Source organism: Euprymna scolopes, chromosome 24 (assembly GCF_053919585.1).
Source record: "Euprymna scolopes isolate OS-2025 chromosome 24, ASM5391958v1, whole genome shotgun sequence".
NCBI lineage: Eukaryota > Metazoa > Mollusca > Cephalopoda > Sepiida > Sepiolidae > Euprymna > Euprymna scolopes.
In genome coordinates, this window is record NC_136505.1 from 49,989,774 (window position 1) to 50,014,660 (window position 24,887).

General features: G+C 32.3%; 1 protein-coding gene across 1 annotated transcript; it reads left to right on the forward strand.

Annotated features, from left to right (window-relative positions):
* Positions 1-1,480: 1,480 nt before the first annotated feature.
* LOC145246466 (thialysine N-epsilon-acetyltransferase-like) lies at positions 1,481-23,859 on the forward strand. Its single transcript, XM_080108083.1, has 5 exons — positions 1,481-1,597; positions 8,144-8,189; positions 14,178-14,237; positions 18,000-18,148; positions 23,613-23,859. The coding sequence occupies exons 1-5, from the start codon at positions 1,532-1,534 to the stop codon at positions 23,769-23,771; spliced, it is 480 nt and encodes a 159-aa protein (XP_079964209.1). The 5' UTR covers positions 1,481-1,531; the 3' UTR covers positions 23,772-23,859.
* The last annotated feature ends 1,028 nt before the right edge of the window (positions 23,860-24,887 follow it).

Sequence of the window (24,887 nt, forward strand, 5' to 3'; positions counted from 1 at the left end):
TGCTTCATACGTACATTGCAACTCTCAATAAATGACTCATTATTTTCCCAACAGACAACCAATACAACTAACAGAACTATAGTCTATCACTTTAATCACTCTCCTTTAGCAATTAGGAACTCCACTGAAATATAGGATCAGCTTAATTTGGAAAAACGCAAACTCATTCAAGATATGATCACACGGTAGAATTCAACGATGAAAAGGAATTTAGAACAATGAAAACTCTTGTAATGTTGATAATAAGATTCCCACCATAACAACATACCTCTGGGGACTTGTTCCAAAAAATTGTCGAGTTACTGTGTCCATTTGAAGAAATTACCAAAAGAAGCAAGTAACAGAACTTCAACAATATTAATGATAATATCTACAATTTTAGCTCTGGTGTTCCTATTTACTTGCCTCCCCACGAGGGTAGAGTTAGACACAAGGTCGGTTTTTAATGTGGGGAAAATCCAGTTCTCCAAAAAGGGGCTCTCTGAATAGGTACAAAAATTAAAATTTTGTGTCAGTCCTGAAGGATTTCTCCTCCAGTGACCGAGGACAGAAAAGGTGAAGTGTAGCATCAGAACAGATACTACACTATGATTAGCTTTGAGGTTATTTCTGTCAAAAGTTGTCCAATCTAATTCTGATATTTCTGACTTTAGTGGAATGCTTCATACCATTGTTGAAGTCAGTGAATCAATGGAAACAAGATTTCCATCCTATCTAAATGATAAAAACTTGTGGGTGTGTGTCTACTTTCCTGGATCCAAGATTCAAATTTACATAAATAAAATGAAATGGAAAACACCATTAAGAATTGGATTTTGCATCAACTTTCTGCTGCTGCTGCTGCTGATGATGATGATGCAGAATCGGGATACATTTCTTCCAGCTTTACTTAGGGTCAAAAAGATCAAAAAGATCAAAAAACTGTATCCTTCTCAAGCCTTCTAAATTTAGAGCAGGTAGAGGCTATGTTAAACAAGGAGACTTCCACTGCAAGTACAACAAAAATACAGGAAGCATAATCTAACCCGACGAGTAAATCCCTTATTCATAAGTGCACAAAGAACTTAATCATAATGTAGCCTTTTCTATTGCTTGTTGAGTAAGTTGGGGGTTATTCATATTTACATTGAGAGAACACAAGTGCTACAAGTTCGTTGGAGCACATTCCATTAAAGCACTTGTAAAAGAAGCACAGGGATGTAACCTTGCAGTGATGGGACAGGAGTTGGAGCTTAGTTGACCGATTGGATTGCAGACTCTTTTTCAGGTCCTGTCTCATAGGGAGAGACTACCAGGCCAGATGAGGCAATAATACTCCATGCATAGGCGAATGATGGCTTTGTAGAAATACAGGATACTAGCAGGTGTGAATCCCCACCATCCAACCTTGTTTCGCATCTTCTCCCGGAAGAAGAGGGAGTGGTAAATCCCACGAATGAAACAAGTTGAATAAATGCTGTAGAAAAGTGACACTTTTTTTTTTTTTTTTAGAAGGGACATAATCGAATTTGTCACCGTCGTCGCATTAGACATGGCAGATTTCATAACACGGCGTGCAACGCATGCGGATTGCGATGAAATTTGTCGATTATTTCAGGTAAGAAGCAAAAAGTTTTTCGTTTTGTTTGTTTTTGAGACTAATTTTTAGGAAATTCATTTATACAATCTGATTATATGTTTGCTTTTATTTGAAAAATCGTTGAAACATTTACAGCTTTTATATACGACGCGACTTATCCCTTTTAATATTTTTATTTTGTTCATTCACTATTTGATGATTGTGTAGAATTTCTAACATAGAAAAGAATGAGGTGAAAAAAAAAAAAACAGTCAAGGCATTATGTGCTCTCCGTTCTTCACAATCGTTTGGAAGTGCCTAAAGATGAGTTACTCTTCTAACCTAACTGGATTTTTTTTTGTGTGTTTTAACTTATTTTAAAACATTTACTTCGAAACAAAAGTAGTATAAAGTTTGCTGAGTTACAAAAAAAAAAAAAAAAAAAATGAAAAAAAATGACGTCTCATTACAGCTACGTTGATCCTCGATAATCGCTCAAAAATCGAAAATTAAACAAAATTCTTGTAGAAACATGCCGATAAATGTTAATCATTTAATGTTCTGCCAGCATTGGGTTTAATTTTCGATTTTTCCACGGTTATCGAAAGTCGACATGACTGTAACGAGACCGCTATTTCTTTCTTTTTTTTTTCGTTCTGACTCAACTGATTTGCCACTATTTTTGGGGTTTGTACTACGGTACTCATGCAGAGAGTGATCCGTGCTGAAATAATAAAATTATCATTTAAAAAGCCATTCTTAACATGGGGAGGGGAGGGTGTTTTGTACCTATTCTGTACTTTAACATTACAACTGAATAATAATAAAAAAAAACATAAAGCTTTAATTAAACGTGGAAATACGATTTAAAAAATAGCGCGGATCACTCTCTGCTGCATTAGCACCTAAACTACTAATAATTAAAAAAATTTTTTTTCATCGTACGAAAATAATGAAATTGCGAGACGAAAATCGTGTTTAAATTGGCGCTTTAAAATAACGCTCCCATGTAGTAAGCATTCCGAATGTGAAAACATACTCGTGTTTAATAAATCTAGCAAAAATTAACTAATGGTCAGATTTTCATGAAATTTTCGATACTTATCCATTTTAGAATGAAATTACATTTAAAATGCAGTTTCTGTAAACTATATGAGGGAAAATATTTTTTTGTGCGTGTCCCCCCTCCCATATTTATTTTTTCGAAATTTGAACAAAATATATTTAAATTGATCTAAAGGCGGACGTACACGACGAGCGCCGCCGCTGCTACTCCTCTAGTGAAATATGCATCGGCTTCGATGTTGTACGCAGTTCGACTTGGGGAGCGCCTAGTTTTTCTTATTTATTATGGCTTTTTTTTTTTTTTTTTTTTTTTGGCTTGTTCGGATTGTTTTTTTTTTTGGATGGATATTTTTTATTTTGGCTTCAACTTAAAGATAAAAAATAAAATTTCAAGTTGGCTTGAACTTTTCTTCTTATTGTTTTTATATTCTTTGGTTATTATTGTTTTTTTTTTTGTTTTGTTTTGGCCGGATTTAACAAACAAACAAGATGAAAGCAAAGCAAAACAAAAACACCAAAACGATTTGGTGCTTAATTAAACTTGAAAGTACTATTTAAAAATAGCGCGGATCAATAAGTGCACTAGCACCAAATAACATTTCACTGGGTTTCCATCGATGACATTCCATGAGAGGTTACACGCTAAAGTTTTTTGTTTATCTTTGTTTAACGCCACAAGTGCTAATTTGGACTTGCACCAATTTTCCTGTTCTATAACTATAATCTCTACCCCCCTCCCCAATATATATATATATAGGGTGACCCACCAAAGAAACAAAAGCTAAATGGAGGCCATCTAGAACATATGCTGTATTGCTGTAGAACGGAGAAAAAAAAAAAGGCCAAAGACATTAGTATTTTGATGTGATGTTTGGAATATAATAAACCAGTTATGACCAAAGTTTCATTTCATTCGAACAAAACACTAAGAAACGGGGCCTAATTAGAGTTGGGGCCCGTTTTTTGGGGGTCACCCTGTGTATATATATATATATATATATATATATATATATATATATATATATATATATATATATATAAAACAACAAAAAAACAGAAAAAATCATAATAACAAAATAATTCGCAAAGCGCAAAGTTCAAAATAAATAAATAAAAACTATGCCACACACGCAAAAATTCTTTCCTTGTAAAAATAATAATTGCTCTCTTTAGTCGAACTGCGTACAATATCAGAGCCGATGCGTATTTCGCTAGAGGGGTAACTCATGTACGTCACCGATCTAAATTTCTATTATGAAACACTAGCGGGGGTACCCGGCGTTGCCCGAGTGTTTGTTTCCGGGACGGGGGGGGGGAGTTTTAAAAAATGTTATGGTAGGTAAGTAGGAAGGATCAAACCCGGAGTCATGAGTAAAAGTAGGAAAATAAAGTGTGAAAAAAAAAACAAAAAAAAACATCTGCAACGTTAACAGTTCGGCCACCAAGAAAAGTCCATTCCAGTTGTTTAGGAAAAAAAAAAAAAAAAAAAAAAAAAAAAAGACTACGGTAGGTTGGTGCGAACGTGAAAATATAATGTGAATTGTCCAGCACGATAACCACTACGCCACAGAGCACTGCAGCTTAGTTTAGTGATTTTAAATAACTTCACATGAAAGAACTACGAAGCCAAACCGGTGTTCTCTTAACTGTTCCTTGTGAACGATCCCCAAACGGTGTTAAGTGGTGGCAGGGGGAGGAGGAATTTATTAGAGAGAAAATATTTTACCACTTCCATTGATCTTAACCGATTTTGGCCGTGACTTCTCAGCAGAAAAAGTATAGAAATCTAAGATTATCGAGGAATTTGAGAAATAATAAGCCTATAACACACCTCAGATATTGTTCTGCCGTTTGTGCATATTATATTTGCATGAAATATCTTGATTTTTAATCCTAATAAGGTCAAAATCCGACGGGAAAAAATGAGTTCATTTTATTTATATAGAGAAGATATAGAGATATAGAGAAGAGAAGATAAGAGTTCAACTAAGTAAAAAATATTTATTTTCTAAAAGTTTAAATCTGCGTATTAAACAAACACTTACTTTGAAGTTGCAATTAAAAGATTGATATAAATTTAATATGATTTTTTTTTTAAATAGCGTTTTTTTTTCTAATTAATATATACTATTATCAGTTAAATTGCCAAGAAAAAGAAAAACTTCTTAAAAATTAATTTTTAAAACATTAAAACTCCATTATTTCGAAATGTTCCGTTACAACAAAGATTTTTAATTAATGGTGTTTACAATTTTTTAAAATATTAAGTTATAATATAAACATGACTTGCCAACTATTTTATCGTCAGATTAAAACCGATTGAAAAATATTATTGCACCAAAAATAAACTTTTTGTAGATGACTACGACCTCTAGTTAGTCTCCTTTTACCATATAAAGTATGGAAACCGGTAATTAACCAAATGAACAGTCGTACAACATACATATTTAATAAAACCGTATTTCATATTTAATATACAAATGTTTATAATATTATTAATCGTTAAACTGTGTAAATCTTAAAACCTAACAAAATTATAACAAAGGTTAATTATTAATTGCAGTTTGAAGAAGATAAACAAAAATGGTGCTAGTGCACTTACTGATCCTCGCTATTTTTTAAAATCGTATTTCCAAGTTTAATTAAAGTTTTATTATGTTTTTTTTTATTCAATTGTAAGGTTAAAGTATAGAATAGGTACAAAACACCCTCCCCTCCCCATGTTAAGAATGGCTTTTTAAATAATAACGTTATTATTTCAGCATGGATCAATAAGTGCACTAGTACCACAAAAATTCATCAAAAATCATTAAGTCGCTTCTGCTGTTCCATACTTTGTATAGTTAACACAAGTCTGACGTCACGAGATTATGTGCTCTGTTCTTCACAATCGTTTGGAAGTGCCTAAAGATGAGTTATTCTTCTCATCTATCTGGATTCTTTTTGCGTGTTTTAACTTATTTTAAAACATTTACTTTGAAACAAAGGTAGTATAAAATCTGCTCAGTTACAAAAAAAAAAAAAAAATGGCGTCTCATTACAGCTATGTTGATCCCCGATAATCTCTCCAAAATCGAAAATTAAACAAAATTCTGGTAGAAACATGCCCGATAAATGTTAAGAACCATGCGAAAATTGTAATGTTCTCCCCAGCATTGGGTTTAATTTTCGATTTTTCCACGATTATCGAAGGTCGACATGATTGTAACAAGACCACTATTTTTTTCGTTTTTCGTTCTAACTTAACTGACTTGTTACTATTTTTGTTTAAAGTAACTCCATACATGAAAATGGGAGTGCGAGTCCACACTTCGACCTAAAAAATAATACAGAAAATCTTTACGGAACAAAAATATATTTAAAAAATTACGTAAATCGATCAAGTAGTTTTTCTTTTATTAAGAAAATAACTTTTGAACAATTTTAAGCGTTTAATGTGAAATCATTAGAATTACTAGACTGATCAGATGTAGTATAGGGAATGCCAGCTTAAATGCTATCAAGGTAGTTGGAGAAATAGTAAGTTTTGTAAGTATATTTTCGATTCCCATCAACGAGTTTAGTGGGGTCACAGAAGGTTAGATTTGACACTCATCAAACTCAAGTCACCTTTAATGACCTAGGTTAGATGCACTGGAAATTAGGAGTAACGGGAAATTTGATTTTCTTAGTTAAAAATGAAATTACTTGATCATTTTGATTTTTGCAATGGGACAGCTTTGTTCCGTGATGGGTACATACATAAAGATGTTACACACACACACACACACACACACACACACACACACACACACACACACACACATATATTACAATCGAAAAATGTGAGCATGAAAATATGGTTAAACTTAAATATGAAAAAGAAAAGGACAAGATAGTCTAGTAAAAAAATAAATTTATCTTAAAATATTGCAGCATTAAAAATTTATTATATAATGTTATAAACTAAATTCAAAAAAATTCTTAATGCTGCAGTATTTTAAGTTATAAATAATTATAGTTTTACTAAAATATCTTGTCCTTTTCTTTTCCAGTTTTAACAACTAGTCCTTTACTTTTCCATGTTTAAGCTTAACAATATTACTTTTCATGCTCATATTTTTCTAATGTAATCCATGATTTTTCCAGGCTTCCAGTAAATTCACTTGTCCTTTGTTTAATTTCTTCAGTCTTATTTTTTGTCCCCATAAACATAACATGCACATATGTAATAACAATGTACAGCACTCGTCTGCTTTCAATAAAATCTCCCCCAATTATCTCTTTCATTCTCTCTGTTTCACTTGTTACTTCTCTTTTTGCAAGGGCGGTGAATTGGTAGCAGCAATAGTTGCTGAAGCGACGTTGTTGCTATGGAAACCAGACACAAAAAACGTTGCTCAACTCCTTACATTTTTTTACAATTTTGAACACCAGTAAATTCATAACTTTTGTTTTGCTGAACGAAAATTGAAAATTTTTTTTTTGCACAATATATCTGAGAAGGTGATCTATAAACTATAATAATTGTTTAAAATTTGGTTGAAAAATGAGTGAGCGGTGAAGCTTTAAAGCAGTTCTAAATGACTAAAACTGTAGTATTGGGAATCCCAGCTTAATTGCTATATAGGTAGTTTTAGAAATAGAAAGTTATGTAAGTATATTTTCATTTCTCATCAGCAAGTAGGCAGGGTCACAAAAGGTTAGGTTTGACAGGTATCAACCTAGAGAGAATACACTGGAAATTAGGGGTGACACGGGAATTGTGGTCGTAGCCTTCCGGTTAATGGCCACATGGGCAGAGAGTGGTTTAGGCAGCAGAGGAATGCAGATCGGAGATCCAGCTCTCCTACAACCAGGGTTCGAGATGATAGGTTTGCCTTGAAATAAAAGATTGAAGCTTCTAATCCATCTTGTTGTTTATCGATGCATATAAGAATAATTTTTTACTAGGGAATATTTTACGTTACACCAGCAAAGCAAGATAATAAAATTTCAGCAAATCATTTCTTATTTAAAAAAAGAAAACAGATTTATTATAATCTGGAAATATAGCCTGGTGGTAGAGTATTCGACTCCAGATCGAATGATCCCCTGTTCAAGTCCAGGTGTACCTCACCATTTTATTTTAATTTTTTCTTTTTAATGAGTTCAATTTATGACAAAAGAAGACTACCATTTAAAAGCGCTGCAAATTATTTCTTTGTCTGCATATTTTAAAACTAAACATTAATCTGAAGTGACTTTTCCAGGGCATTCATCGTCAAGCCTAAATATCAGCTGACATGATATTGTAAACAAACACAAACGGAATTTGATGAACGATATTATCATTATTATTTTTTTAAAAGATTTTTTTTTTTTTTTTTTTTTTTTTTTTTTTTTTGCGAATTAGTCCACCGGACAAATTATTCGTTGTAATATTGTTTCTATAATAATACATTACGTATTGTACGACCGGGCAACGGCGGAATCCACCTAGTAATAAATATAGTAGTTCATTGTTTTATTAACGATTTGTTCTTTTCGTTTTCTTTTTAGGAGCAAGTTAGCTGTGGAGATGAGCGAACACCACCTTCAGCAGAAAGTATGTTGGTTAACTATTTTTCTGAATTTTTTGGAAACCTGCGATTTTAATCTCTCCTTCTGTCCGGCTGGAAAACTTCTCACATCTGCCTGTATCCTCTATCTCGATAAAGCCACTATTCGTTCATGCATGGAGTATTGTTACGATATCCTCAAGCCATTAGCCTCTCCCTCTTGGACAGGGTGAAGCAAAGTCTTTAACCAAATAGGCCCCACACTGTCTACCAAGATCCAGCCCCTGTCCCATCACCGTAAGATTGCATACTTGCAATTGTTTTACAAGTACTTTCATGGAATGTCCTCCGACAACCTTATTGCACCCGTGTCTCTTCAGTGTAAATACACCCGTCCAACTGGACTAGCAACAAAATCCCACCCCTTCATTGTAACGGTTTCTAGATGTTAGAAAACGTTTTACTTAATCAGCTTCTATCCTTGGACTGTTACCCTTTGAAATTCCCTCTTTCTGTTTCCCTAACTGTACTATTATGCAAAATATGAATGTAATTTGGTCTTGTGTATGACTTTAAACAGCATTCTATAGTGGGTCCTTATTTGGGGGCTGTGAGGAATGTGAAGTTGCCCCTTAGTTAGCATTGCTCTCAGGTCCACTTTGGCTTGAAATGGTATTACCTGTTAGGCTGGTGCTACCAGATCAGACAGGCTTCCTGACCCAAAATGTGCCAAACATTAATGTTGTACATTTTTCCTTTCTTTTTGCAAAACTCAATCATGTTCTGCAAAAACAAAATCGATTTTTTTTTTCCAAAATAATCAAACCAAACACCATGGACCCTCATTAAAAAAGAATTTGTCAAAAAATAATGAAATTAAAAATAGAAATAGGCATAATAAAAGCATTGAAAAGACGAGAAGAAAAAGGTTGTTTGTGTGTGTGTGTATGTGTGTGTGTATATATATATATATATATATATATATATATATATATAGATGAAAGTTACTTTGTTTGTGTGTGTGAGTTCCTTCCTTATAGATTCCTAAACTGCTGAGCCTATCTTTTGCAAATTTCACACAAAACTAATTTATATATCTGGCAATGTTCTTAGATATGTTGTGTACAGAAATTCATCCGATAAGTATCGAAAAGCGAAAAAAATCCGATCCTAAAAATCGTTATTCTTTCTTATATCTATAAAAGTGAAATTGTCTGTGTGTGTACATTTCCCTACCAAACTACTGTCAATTTTCAGTCTACAGACTCGAGATTTGACATAAGGTGGATTGAGATTTGGAAAATCTTTTTAATCTGTTTTTGACCAGAAATTTGGCTGTCAAGGGGTCAAAGTTCAATGATTTGACCTTTGAAAACTCTACAAAAGTCCTCTGCCAATTTTGGATCTAAACACTTGAAATTTTAGATGTAGGTTACTTGGACATGGATCAAACTTTTAAATTTAATTTGAGCCAAAACAAATGTTAAGAGATCAAAATTGAGGTCAAAGTTAAAAAAAAATTGACCTCTACGGTCTCTACCAAATTACTTAGTCAATTTTTGGTCTAAACATTTGAAATTTTACATAAAGTGTATTCAGACATAGACAAACTTTTTTTCGGTTTTGGCCGAAAATTTGGCTACCTAAAGGTCAAACTTAAAAAAATTTGACCTTTGTGGTGTCTAGCAAATTATTCAGCCAATTTTTGGTCTAAACATTTGAAATTTTACATAAAGAGTATTCAGACATGCAGCAAGCTTTGTAATCAGTTTTGGATAAAAAATTTGGCCCCCAAGAGGTCAGAGTTGACCTTTGCAGACTCTACCAAACTCCTCCACCAATTTTGGGTCGAAACACTTGAAAATTAAGATGTAGGTTTCCTGAACATGAGTCAAACTTTTTAATATATATATATATATATATATATGCACATAAAGTTATTAACAGTACATAGGGCCCGAGCAATGCTAGGCTGAACTGCTAGTATATATATATATAAAAGTCACTTTGTGTGTGTGTGAGTTTCTTCCTCATATGTTTTGAAACGGATTAGCCTATCTTTTGCAGATTCCACACAAAGCTAATTTATATTTCTGGCAGTTCTTAGATATGTTTCGTACAGAAATTCATCCGATAAGTATCGAAAATTGAAAAAATCTGATTCTAAAGATCAGATTTCTTTCTTCTAGATAAAAAAAATGTTTTTTTTACAGGGGAATGTTTTATGTTACATCGGTCAAGGGAGATAATTCTCAGCAAATAAAGGGAGATAATTTTCAGCAAATCATATCTTAAAAAAACAAAAAAAAACAGAACTATTGTCATCTGAAAATATAGCTCAATGATAGAGTATTTGACTACAGATCGAATAGTCTCTTGATCAAGCCCTGGTGTACCTCACCATTTTATTTTAATTTTTTCTTATTAACAAGTTCAATTTATGATAAAAGAAGAGGTACCATTTAAAATCGCTGCAAATCATTTCTTCATTTGCATATTTTTAAACTAAACATTAATCAGAAGTGACTTTTCCAGGGCATTCATTGTCAAACCCAAATATCAGCTGACGTGATATTGTAAACTAACACAGACGGAATTTGATGAATGACATTGTCATTATTATTTTTGTTTTTTTATTTTTTTTTGTGAATTAGTCCACCGGGCAAGTTATTCCTTGTAAAATATAATCAGTAGAGGACTGATTCTATAATAATTAATATGGAATCTTCATAAACTAAACTTTCATGATTAAGTGTATTGTATGACTGGGCAACGCTGAGGGTCCAGCTAGTATATATAGATAAATGACAAAAAGTCTATATTCCAAATTTCAAGATGTTGTCCATCTTACTCTTTATTTCTTTAAGTATGTTAGAATGTTCAATTCTTGACAGCACTTGTTGCAATATTTTGGATGTATAATGGGGTATGATCTCATACAGTTGGACGATTCTATTTATAAACAATGCTGCTAGGAACTGACGAATCGAATTAATTCACGTTCTGCTACCAACCAATCAGAAACCAGAATTGCTGCATAAATATTAAAGTTTTTCTGTACCAATTTCACATGTTTTTTTTCTGTATCGACACGGTAAGAATATTTTGCTCTGTGGAACTGTCTACTGCAAACAAGTCACCTCTCAGGACTTGTGTGTAACAACGAACCATCGGAAACTGTTCTGTCTACTGCAAACCAGTCACCTCTCAAGACTTGTTTAGAACAACGAACCATCTGAAACTGTTCTGAAACTAAACATGGCTTACACTTCTAGAGCACTATTTTGTAACGTAGAATCATTCCCGAAATTATTGTCAAATTTTGAATTTATTCCACCCTTAACTCATCAGAAGAATAGGAACTCATCAACTTTAAAAGGAAATTAAGGAATGTGAGCAGGATTACAAAATCTGAAACTTGGAAGAGAAGTTGCAATTGTATTTACTTTTAGTTCTGCCATCTTTGAATTTTAATGTAGAATAAATAATGCTAAATCAACGTATTGATAAATTATATTCATATTGTTGTAATAAACATAAAAATATCGTATTTAATATTTTATTAATTTATTATCTATAATTAGTCTATATTTATTTACTTCGATAATATTGATAACGGTCAAATCCAGAATGCATGCATTGATGTTTATTTTATAACCAAACTAATTATCAAATCTATTGATTTGTACACGATAATTAGATTAAAACTTTGCTTAACTTTAACTTTCTTATATTACATGATTAAATATTTTCATTATGTATATTTCTACCTTTAAACAGATTTCTATTATTCACATTTAGTTAGTTTTAATTAATCATATTTTTACATTAATATAAGAGATTTAAAAACAGTTTTTTCCAATACATATGTTTATTTTCTCTGTTCAATCTTGGGAAGTCCCATCAGCATTCCCCAGTAAGTGCTCCATTGGCGATTAGCAATTAACTAACCCCTTCTCAAGGGAGAAGAAACCTAGGAGGGTGGACCTCTTAAAATTGCACAAGACTTGCAACATAGTGCAGTCAACAGTTGATTTTGGTGCTGAGGATAAAACCTCTAAGTTTAAAAGCATGTGTATGTGAAGTGCTTTCAATAAGTTTCCAGACTATTTTTGTGCAGGCATTTAAAATTGTTGTAGACTCTTGAAAATTCAGTATCTTATTGTTATACATCTTATGAAATGACTGATTTTTATGATTTCATGTTCAAATGAACAGCTACATCAGGATTTGGAATGAACCCTTATAAAGTCTGATTGTCACAGTTGCTGAATTTCAAAAATGCAGTCTGGATATGAGGACACTTAAGAAGAACGAAATGCAATAAAATTCTGTTTTAAACTTGGAAAAAATGCCTCAGAAACGTATGGAATGCTTCAGACTGTTTTTGGACCATCTTGCATGAATTGAGCGTCAGTTTTTTGAGTGGTATAAGAGATTCAAGGAAAGTAGGAAGTTTGTGAGGGATGATAAGATGTGTGGGAGGTGTAAGGAAGTTGATTGGCCAATTAAAGAATTTCCTAGATAAAGACCATTGTGTGTCTATAGTGACAATAAATGCACAGTTTGATGTCAGTGTGGGAACTGTACACACAATTATTCGTGAGGAACTGAAGATGCGGATGATTTGTGTGAAGTTTGCCCAAGTGTGTTCCATCTTTGTCACAGACTATTTGACCAAGCTCGACATCAACACATTTCCTCACCCTCCCTTATAGTCCAGACCTTTCTCTGTGACTTTGTTATTTTCTAAGCTCAAAGAAAACCATGAGACAATTGAAGAGACAAAAGAGACTATGATGAGGGTTATTGACACTCTCACGCAAGAGGACTTTCATAGGGCCTTCCAGAAGTTGTTGGAATGGTGCAACAGGTGCATTGTAATCAAAGGAGATTACTTCAAAGGCGACTAGAGTTTTTATCAATAAAAATGTCCATATAAAAACAGTCTGGAAAATTATTTAAGGTACCTTATATATACTAGCAAAAGTACCCGTCGTTGACTGGGTTCAAAAACAGCCTACAGAAAATGGACTCTGATTTATGAAAGTATGATAGGTTATGAAAAGGAAGGGTTGTAAAGAGATAGTTTCGAATTTGGGGGTATCAAAACCAAAGCAAAATATGATGAAAGTAAAAATAAAATAGATAAACCCCATAATTTATTATACCACCCCTGTTCACACTGAAACACTTATCACAATATTCTGTGGATCTATATTAAAAACCTTGTTAAACTTTGTGACATATTTCCATTCTACAGAGGTCAGGTGCGAAGGAACACCCCATAATTTTATTATACCATTTTTCTTCAACCTGAAACATAATTATCAAAGTATACTTACACAGATAGATATGAAAAGTCTTTATTAAAGTTTGTGCCTATTTCCATTCTATGGAGACCAGGTGCGAACGCAGACCCCCACAATTTTATTATACCATCCCTATTTAAGTTAAAATATACTTATCAAAGTATTATGTACATCTATATCAAAAAGCCTTGTAAATGTTTTTTTTTTTTTTTCATTTTTAAATTTTTTATTTCCATACTTTGTGGGGTCTGCATTCGCACCTGGTCTACAATTTTAATGAACCACCATTCTGCCAGATCAAACACACCCATTCCTGTGTCTCGATACATCTTCTATCATTATATGTGATCAGTTTTCTATAATAGTCAACCATATAGGAGCCTATTCATGACCACACACACACACAGACGTTCAGCTTTATATTATATATATAACGAATGATAAAAATATTTTTTTGTATAGTTTTAAAGGTTAAAAACTTCAAAGACTATATATATATATATATATATATATATATATTGTATGGGCCAATATGATTTATGGAAAAATCAGGTCCTAAGAATTCAAAATCAACAACTTATCTGTGTATTCTTGTTTGGATGTCAGTGATTTGATTTGTGATATGTGTTAATTTTTGTAATCATGTGTATTGTTGGAGCTTTTATTTCCTCATAGTAATTGAATTTCCCCTCATATTCTTTAATTTATTCATAAAATCTTTAGCTCTGAAGAAAGATGGCCTTGGAGAATCCTTTCATGTACTTGTTGCTGAGGATCAGGAAGGTGAGAACTAAAGTTTTCTTACAATTTTTTTTTTTTTTTTTTTTTTTTTCTGACATACAAGCAAAGCTATCCAGCATTACCAGGGGTAAAAGTGTAACATATTTCCATTAAAACTTTGGTCTCTTCATCTCTTTCTATCTGTCTATCTTTCTTTCTTTCCTTCCCTTTTCTTTCTTTCTCCCCCACCCCCACCCTATTCCTCTCTCTGGACACATACTTTTTTTATAGATTTCCTGAGAAATGAGTTGACATAAAGGAAGTTATTTCCTCGTCACAAAAACATCAGAGTTACTTCCATTTAGCTACTACATGAAATGGTTGAAAAAACCCCCCCAAAAATGGAGTTCCCCTGATGAAAGTTTAGTCTAAAAATGAATATATTTTTTAATTTTTGATATTCTTTTGGGGCAACACCAATCAAGAAAATACCAACTTGGTGGGTGTTTGTTTTCTAGTTTTTGACTTTTGGTTGGACATGCACACACACGCACACACACACAGATAACTGCCATATATAGTTAAATAAAAAATAAAAACAAACGAGACTTGGGTGCCATCAGCCAGAAGCCTAACAGAAGTAAAATTTTGTAAGCAAAAAATAAGAAAAATAAATGCCGCATGGGGGACACAAACTCGCAAAATTTAATTACTTAAGCTAACACATTATTGATCGAACCACAATGACACAGATGTTATAACGTTGAAAATTTAACTTTTTGAAATGAAAGAATGAATCAACCATTTGTGCATTCATGATTAACAAACAGCGTTAAAACCAAGGTTTTTACCTGACCCCCTACCCCACACACACACACCTTCAAACAAAACGACATTTCTACATTAAATAATTAACAATTTTTTCTAATTTCTCAATATTATGTGTTCGAGAGATTGCTCTTTCTAACAGTACCACATTCATGCCAGTAGCAGTGGAGGATGTGTGAGGACATAATTCTGGCATAAAGCATAATTAACAAAATTTAAATATGTTTGGAGGCGTTTTATTGCAGCACCGAGTTGTAGTCTCTACAGGACCAACAACAAAAGTTGTACCATAGGCGTTTTCCTCTCATTAGAAGAAAGGAAGCATTCTCTGTCCATGTTTCCACAATGTGGAACAGCCTATCAGAGATAGTGTTGATGTCTATTGCTGTATTGTGGCTGGATTCTTGGAATCGGATAACTTTGCAAAATATGAGATGTGATTCACACATACACACAGATTTGGGCAATGCTGGGTGCTAAAGTCCAATTACTGACCGAAATGATTTTTTTTTTTTTTTTTTTTTTTTACATGGAGTTCACCACTTATCAAGGCCCAATGGCCACTCAGGGATAAGGGTTATTGTGTGTACAGTAATCAAAGGGATAGTGTAGCAATAGTATTGGAGAATTGGTAAGGTGTCATTATTTAGGGGGGGGGCGGTTCATCAGGAATTTGTTTGTGTTGGACTTGAAGACATCCAGGTTGAAGTCGGGAGGGAAACAGGCAAGCGGAACTGAGTTCCACAGGCGTGCAGTTCTAAGAAAGAAGCTTTGTTCATGGTATCTACGTTTTGATTTAGGCACAGATAGGGAGTGGGGAAAATTATTGATGGTGGTTTCAGCTAGTCTGGTGTTTTTTGAAAAAGATTGGCGAGGGGGGGACCAGAGAATGGAGCTCAGACGAGCACCTGCCATGGAAATAACGATAGAACAATGACAGGCTCGCTATGTCTCTTCTGTGGGAAAGAGGTTGCAGGGTAGAGAAAAGGGAATCCCTCACCAAGCCACGGAGTCTATTTTGTACTCTGTCAAGGCAAGATAGGCTGTTTTTAGCAGCCCCTGCCCAGATGTGGCAGCAGTACTCCATCTTTGGACGTACTTGGCTCTTATATAGATAGAGAATTGCATCATTAGTGAGATATCTTCTAGAGTGGTAGAAGGATCCCACCATTTTCCCAGCAACCTTGGCCACAGACTTGATGTATGTGTTCCATTTAAGATCAGGTGTAAAGGTCAAACCCAGGAGCTTATCAAAGCCTGGGGCCTCCCTTAGACGAGAGCCATCCATTTCAATTGATGCCAGATGGGGATCAGAGCGTTTATGATATAAGCCGAACAAAACAAAGTCTGTCGATTTCACATATAAACAAAGAAATCAGCCCCCATTTGACCTCTTATGTCAAGCCCAAGCAAAGAAACAATAGAAGTTTTGGTTAATAAAAAACACACAATAATAAAAAGACAGGAGACAAATAGATAATGCAGGTACATGTGTGTTAAAACATTTTCTTAGCAGCCAAATATGAGTCAAAGAAACAAATAAGGCACGCCTCCAAAATGTGTCTTGATAAATAGGAATGATAAAACAATTAATACACACCTCTAAAACATATGTTGACAAATAAGAGGGACACAAACAAATAAGACACATCATTCCGGTTGATCTAACCTCCGACCTTCTTCAGGTGTGTAAATCACCATGTTTGGTAAAGGCACATTTCTTGTTTGGTAAATTTAGTTTTTTTTAAGAACTTATAATTGGTTAGTGGATTTAATTAAACTTTAACTACCCCCCCTTTTTTTTTTTGTTACAGGGTGACCCCCCAAAAAACGGGCCCCACCTCTAATTAGGCCCCGTTTCTTAGTGTTTTGGTCCGAATGAAATTAAACTTTGGTCATAACTAGTTTATTATATTCAAAACATCACATCAAAACATTAGAGTCTTTGGCCTTTTTTTTCTTTGTTCTACAGCATATGTTCTAGATGGCCTCCATTTAGTTTTTTTTTTTTTTTTTTTGGGTCACCCTGTATAAATAATTTAGAAATAATATGCCCAAGTGTTTTGCTTGATAATTTTATTTATAATTTTTTGTAAATTTACTTTCAACTAGAACCTAAATACGAAATCTTAGAAGTGTAGAATTAACCCTCTTTTCTTTTACCAAACATGGCGACTTAATGACCTGAAAGATGTCGGAGGCGACATCGACCGAAACGATTTGTCCTATTTGGTTTTGTCCCTTCTATTTATGAAGACATATTTTACAGATGTTTTATTACTTTGTGTACCTCTTATTTTATCATTATTATGTTTGTGTTTGTTTGTGTCCCTCTTATTTGTTTTAGAGGTGTGTCTTAATTCCTATTTATCAAGACATATTTTGCAGGTGTGTCTTATTTATTTCTTCCACTCTTATTTACATTAGGTTAGATTGACCGAAATGTTCTGTAAATAATAGTTAAGAACATTAGTCCAATTAATCCAAATGCTACAATCATCCAGAACTGAAACAAGACTAGCATAAAAATGTCTTGAAAATATGATGAATACAAATAAGACACACCTCCAAATATGTCTTGATAAATAGTAGTGATAAAAACAATTATGACAAGTCTCCAAAACATATGTTGGCAAATAGGAGGGATAGAAACAAATAAGACACTCCTCTAAAATATGCCTTGATAAATAGTAGTGAAAAAACAATTATGACACACCTCTAAAACATATGTTAACAAATAGGAAGGACAGAAACAAATAAGACACACCTCTAAAATGTCTTAAATAAATAATAGCGATAAAAACAATTATGGCACACCTCCAAAACGTGTTAACAAATGGGAGGGACAGAAACAAACGAGACACACCTCTAAAATATGTATTAATAAATAGGATGAACATTATATCTTCATAAATAGAAGGAACACACTTCCAAAATATATCTTGAAGGACATAAGCAAATAAACTTTTCCAACCATTTCTTCTTCTATATTTTCAGATATAAACAAGCCATTGATTGGCTACCTGTTCTTTCATTTCATCTATTCCACTTTTGAAGGTAAAGCCATGTTCTTAAGTGAAGTGTATATCTCACCTGAGTTTCAAAAGAAACCTGTTGCAAAGGAACTCTTCATTCTTTTATTGAAGGTGAGCTATTTTGAATCCTGCTATTTTCTACTCTTCCTTTTGAAAATTCGATTTAACTAAGCATATTATTATTATTCAGACGAGTGGGACCTGTGGAAATACCACAATTGTATTCTATTGTAGTTTCAAAATGTATGTAGTTTGGGAGGCGTGTCTATATTTAAAATCATTGTAGGAGATTGTGACATATTTCCATTCAGTGGACGTGCGTCATTATCACAGACCCCACATTATATAACTTTAATTCAAACTGAAACATTTATCAAAGTAAAATAACAAGCATATGAAAGGCAAATTACAACACGGTATTCTGAAAATAAACAAATATTTATTTGTTTAAAATATCGCGGAAAACTGAATTTATCAATATATTTCCCGTCATTGTACAGGGTTGAACAATAAAATTGTTGCCCTAAAGAAAACAACATTAGAGCTTTATTTTAAAACTTTTATTGAAAAAAAATCAATTCAGGTAATTTGATTACGTAGCAAAGCTAACATCTATTCAATGTAGCCGCCTTCAGCCTCCATCACCGCCTTGATATGGGTCCAGAACTGACGTATAAATAAATGACGTAGTCCAGTGGGTTCAGATCAGAAAGGAGGGGTGGGGACTGGTGAGAAAAGCGTACAAAGTCGTTGCACTCCTTCTGAAGCCAAGCCTGGGTCTCTTTGGACTTGTGGGCTGGCACTGAGTCCTGCTGCCACACCCAGGGTCTGCTAGCGGCCATCTGGTTGCACTGGGGGATCACCACACTCTTCAGCACACCCAGGTACACTTTGATCTTGAATTTCAAGCTGACTACAAAGATGTACCAAAATATTGGTGTTATTGTTTTTTCTTTTTTCTTTTGCAAAACTGAATACTGTTCTGTACAGCCAAAAGCAGAAACAACAAATTCCTTTATAAAATAACCAAACCAAATACCATGAATAAATATTTTCAAATATTAAGAACTCAAAGCATAAAATCTTTATTGTAAAATTACTGGATTCTGCATTAATTAGCCTCAAAAGAGTTGATATGCTGTAAAACAAAACATCCAAACCAAATACCATGAATAAATATTAGAAGATATAAACAGCTTGAATTATGAAATCTTTTTTTTCAAAATTAATTGACTCAACATCAAATACCCCCCCACCCAAAAAAAAAGTTGACATACCATAAAACAAAATAACCAAACCAAACCAAACTCCATAAATAAATATTTGAATTGTAAGCATAAAAACTTTTCCCAAACTACTGGATTCAGCAGTAAATAACACTAAAAGGCTTGATATGCTGTACAACCAAACCAAACCAAACCAAACCAAACATCGTAAATAAATATTGGAGCTTGAAGCATAAGACCTTTTTTACAAAGTTACTGAATTTGGCATTAAATAACCCAAAAGGTGCTGATATGCTGTAAAAGAAAAAATAAAACAACCAAACCAAACACTGTGAATAAATATTTGGAGATATTAAGAACTTGAAGCATAAAAACTTTTTCAAAAATTTCTGGATTTGAAATCCAATAACTTGAAAAAGGTTTATATGCTATAAAATAAATCGACCAAACCAAACACCATGAATAAATATTTGAAGATATAAAAAAAAAAACTTGAAGCATGAAAACTTTTCCAAAATTTCTGGATTTGGCATTAGTAAATCTAAATGGGTTGATATGCTGCGCAACAAAACGACCAAAACAAACATCAATTTGAAGATATAAAAGTCTTGAAGTATAAAAAATCTTTCCCAAATTACTGGATTCGGCATTAAATAACACCGAAAAAGATTGATATGCCATAAAATATAGCAAAAAACCAAATGTACTGATAAGATGTTGAGAAAATGATTATAAATTGTAATTAAAATAACAAAAGAAATCTAAATGAAACAGATTTATCAAATATATTTATTTCAAGTGGAATGATCAGTTTTGTATAAAATTGCTTAAAATTATAACTTTTGAAACATTAATTTAAAATGTTGAAATGTGCATTGCCACGCAGATATCTTTTGTGACAATTATCTATTATATAAATCTCACCTGTCTATTTAAATATATATATGTATGTATGTATGTCTGCCTAAAACTTTCAACGGAGGCAACGGATTTTCACGAGATTGGTATAGTTTTGAAGCTCGACCCTTTGGACAACAAATATCGAAAAATTGGCTAAAAACATTAACTCCTTCACCTTCAACTGGGCACTTTTCTACAAGGAGGGGTCGTTTTTTTCACCGATATTTTCGGAAGATATCCCCTCTTTTCGATTGACTAGCCTTAATTTAAATGTTCGCCACTTCCGGTTTAGTGATGGATGCATCAGATAAGACGTCATTTCTTTTTTTTGCATTCTTTTCCTCCTTCACTGTACGGGTTAGAGCCTGCCTGCCTCTTACCACTTTTTTTATGCTCAACACACACCTCCAAACGCCGGGCACCCAGGCTAGTATTATCTAAATGAAAACAGACAAAAGTTATGCCTATTTTTCACACTAACAGTAAAGTCAGAATGCCATATTTCAAGTCAATTCAACTTTAAACAATAGATATTAGGTTATTTTGTTTTACGGCATATCAACCCTTTTTTTTTGGGGGGGGGGGTTATTTGATTCCCCCAAAAAGTTTTCTACTTTAACCTGATTTATATCTTCAACTGTTTTTCCATAATTTCTGGTGTAGCTGCTTCTGTATGGAAAAAATTGTTTTTGTTTTTGACTGCTGAACATGATTGAGTTTTTCAACGAGAAAATAAAGAAAACAATAATGTCAATGGTGCATTTCCGGTTAGGAAACCAGTATCTTCAGACAACTTGATCTGGTAGCACCAGGAAATGGAAATAATAGACGTATCATCTTATTTTGTATACTACTAATGTGTATGTGATATTACTTGTAAGCTTAATTAATTTGCTTGATAGTTTTGAAAAAAAAAAAGATTCTATTAATTATCGTTTTTAATTTAATAATTGTTTTGTTTTTATTACAACAACAAGTTCTATTTTACAATATATATTATTTTTTCTATCAAGAAATTTACAACATACCTTCTATAGAATCTCCAGTTTCAGAATATATCTAGTTGAGGAGGAGTGTTTATATTGTAGGCGTTTGTTACATATTTTCACTCAGTGGATGTCCAGCATGGTTACAGCCCCCACAATATTATTATATCACCTTTATTCAAACTGAAATGTTTATCTAAGTACTCTAGTCATTGTAGTTTCAGAATATATCTAGTTGAGGAGGAGTTTTTATATTTGAAACCATTGTAGGCGTTTGTTACGTATTTTCACTCAGTGGATGTCCAGCATGATTACAGCCCCCACAATATTATTATATCACCTTTATTCAAACTGAAATATTTATCTAAGTACTCTAGTCATTGTAGTTTCAGAATATATCTAATTAGCTGGCAGCCTAACATTTCCCGGTCGTAGAATACGCTCAAACATGATATTTTAATTTATGCAGATTGCGTATGTATTATTATAGAACCAGTACTCTATTGATTATTATATATTATGAGGAATAATTTGCCCAGTGGACTAATTTTGCAAAAAAAAAAAAAAATGAAAAATAAAAAATAATGATTATATCATTAAATTTCATCTGTGTTTGTTTACAATATCACGTCAGCTGATATTTGGGCTTGATGATGAATGCCCTAGAGAAGTTACTTTTGGTTAATGTTTAGTTTTAAAATATTCAAACAAAGAAATGATTTGCAGCAATTTTAAACGGTACCTCTTTTATCATAAATTGAACTCGTTAAAAGAAAAAATTAAAACCGTGAGGTACACTTGGGCTTGAACAGGCGATCATTCAATCTGTAGTCGAATGCTATATCTTCTGATTATAATAAATCTGTTTTTTTTTTGTTTTTTTTTAAGAAGAAATGATTTGCTGAGATTTTATTATCTCCCTTGCTATTGTAATGTAAAATATTCCCCTGTAAAAATTATTCTTTTTATCTATAAGAGAGAAAGACGATTTTTAAGGTCGGATTTTTTTGATTTCCAATACCTATCAGATGAATTTCTGTACAAAACATATCTAAGAACACTGCCAGACATATAAATTAGTTTTGTGTAAAATTTGCAAAAGGTAGGATCAGCCGTTTCGGAACCTATGAGGAAGAAACTCACACACACACACACACAGTAACTTTTCTATAATAGTAAAGATTATACAGGCCTTTTCAGCACGTTTACTTTCTTTTAAGGGGTGATTATTTTTCAAGAGGAAAAACCAAATTCTAGGTAGTCAAATTCCAAGTCAAGTATTCTTCCATTGCAGACTTCCTATCTGTATCATAAATCTAAGCTCTCTCACTGTACATGCATCATTGTATTGACATTGGACTTTATTTCTGCTTAACATATTATTTTATTTATATCAATTAGCCCATTAATTATGTCATTAATCTTTTTTGATTGTCATTAATTTAGTTTTAATTATGTCATTTTTTTTTAAAAAGATTGTTATTAATTCTAACACTTATATTTTTGGAAATTATTTTATTCATTATGTTATTAATCCTTAGGGGTTACCACATATCAAGGCTCGGAGGCCATTTGAGGATAAGGGTTAATGTGTGTATTGTAATCATTAAGACAGTTGCATAATAAGTGTTTGTAGTGGTAATTTAGTAAAATTAGATTATATAGGAGGATGATTCAATAAGAACTTGTTTATGTTGGACTTGAAAGCAATGATATTGTAGTCAGCTGCAAAAGCAGACCAGTTCCACAGGTGGGCAGTTCTAGGAAAGAAGCTTTGTTCATGGAATCCATGTTTAAGTTTAGGCACAGATAGCGAGTGGCTGAATATATTGATAATGATTTTTGCTAAACAAGTATTTTTTGTAAAAAATTGGCAAGGGTGACCATAGATTGATGCTCAATTGAATACGTAAATAGTGATAGAGTGGGGGCAGGTTTATAATGTCTCTTCTATGGGAAAGTTATGTCATTAATCCTTTTTTAATTGTCATTTATTTTTTAAAATTATGTTATATTTTAAAAATTATGGCCATTATTTTTAATTGTCATTAATCCTTTTTAAAATTGTCATTAATCCTTTTTAAAATTGTCATTAATCCTTTTTAAAATTGTCATTAATCCTTTTTTAATTATGTTATTAATCCTTTTTTATTATGTCATTTATTTTTTAAAGTTGTCATTAATTTTTTAAATTGTTATTAATCTTTTACTAATTATGCTATTAATTCTACCAAGTATATATTTTAAATTATATGATTAATGATATTTATCCAATTTTTTAATTGCCATTAATCTTATTTTAATTGTCATTTTTTAATTATGCTATTTCTTTTATTAATTATGTTATTAAGTCTAACACTTACATTTTAAATTATGCCATGAGTTATGTTAGTACATTTTTAATGATCTCATTAATCCTACTTTAATGGTCATTTATTGTTTTTAATCCACATTTCTTTACAGATTTCTAAGGAAGAAAATTGCTGTAGAGTACACTGGGCCGCTACAGACAATGACAAACTAAAAAACGAATATACATCTATTTTTAATCCTCTCAAGTTAATGGAAGAAGAAGGCTGGTGTACGTATAGATTAACAAAGGAACAACTTCTGACATTCTGAATTGTGCAATTAATTTTTAACAATAAACGGAATCTACACAAATTTTATCAGTTGTTCTGTGAAAATAAAAAGGAAATATCACATTTTATTCTCTAAATCAAATTATGAATTTGTTTATTGATGAATTTTATTGATAATTGATGAATTTTATTGATGATTGATGAATTTTAATTGATAATTGATGAATTTTAATTGATAATTGATGAATTTCATTGATAATTGATGAATTTCAATTGATAATTGATGAATTTTAATTGATAATTGATGAATTTTAATTGATAATTGATGAATTTTAATTGATAATTGATGAATTTTAATTGATAATTGATGAATTTCATTGATAATTGATGAATTTTAATCGATAAATTTTAATTGATGATTCATGAATTTTAATTGATTTTAATTGATGATTGATGATTGAAAATTTGATTGGTAAGTGATGGATTTAATTGATGATAGGTGAATTTAATTATTCATTGATGAATTTAAGCGATGATTGATAAATTTAATTGATTTAATTAATTTAATTCAACATAATTAATGATTGATGAATTTAATTAATTATAATCAAGTGAATTTTGTTTTTATTCTTGGCATTGTTACATTTTTGTTTCTTTCTCATTATTTCTCCCTGACCAGTTGTAAAATTGTAAAACTTTATCAGTATTATGTTTCCTTAGAAACAAATGTTATCAAATTATTTCATCAAAAAAGCTTCTTTGTCCCTCTCCCTGCCCATTTCTCGATTGCATTGCTATTAATATTTTAGAAGAAGTAAAATAATCTGAAAAATGTATCTGTCAACTCCAATTCAGTTTATGTATGAATAAATGTAATGATTAACTTTGCACTTTTTTTTCTTTAAAACTTTCAATCAATTACAGACACAAACATGACACTAATAAATATACACCATCATTATAACAAAGAGTGCTATGAAAGAATTCTGACTGATCTAAATAAGGTCACGTTGGTTGCTTTCACTCACTGACGAACAATTGCCTGATTAGTAATGGAAAGTGGAATCCCGAGGTTTGCATTGATAGAATGCTGATTAAGTTCACCATCAGATTAACCTATCATATGGCTCCTCTGAAACTGTAACAATTCTAATGC

Bases quoted from the DNA above. Each gene is read 5' to 3' on its own strand.
- LOC145246466 (XM_080108083.1), top strand. From the start codon at position 1,532: ATGGCAGATTTCATAACACGGCGTGCAACGCATGCGGATTGCGATGAA. The intron at 8,190-14,177 runs GTATGTTGGTTA...TAAAATCTTTAG, and splicing joins AACACCACCTTCAGCAGAAA to CTCTGAAGAAAGATGGCCTT. The intron at 18,149-23,612 runs GTGAGCTATTTT...ATTTCTTTACAG, and splicing joins TCTTCATTCTTTTATTGAAG to ATTTCTAAGGAAGAAAATTG.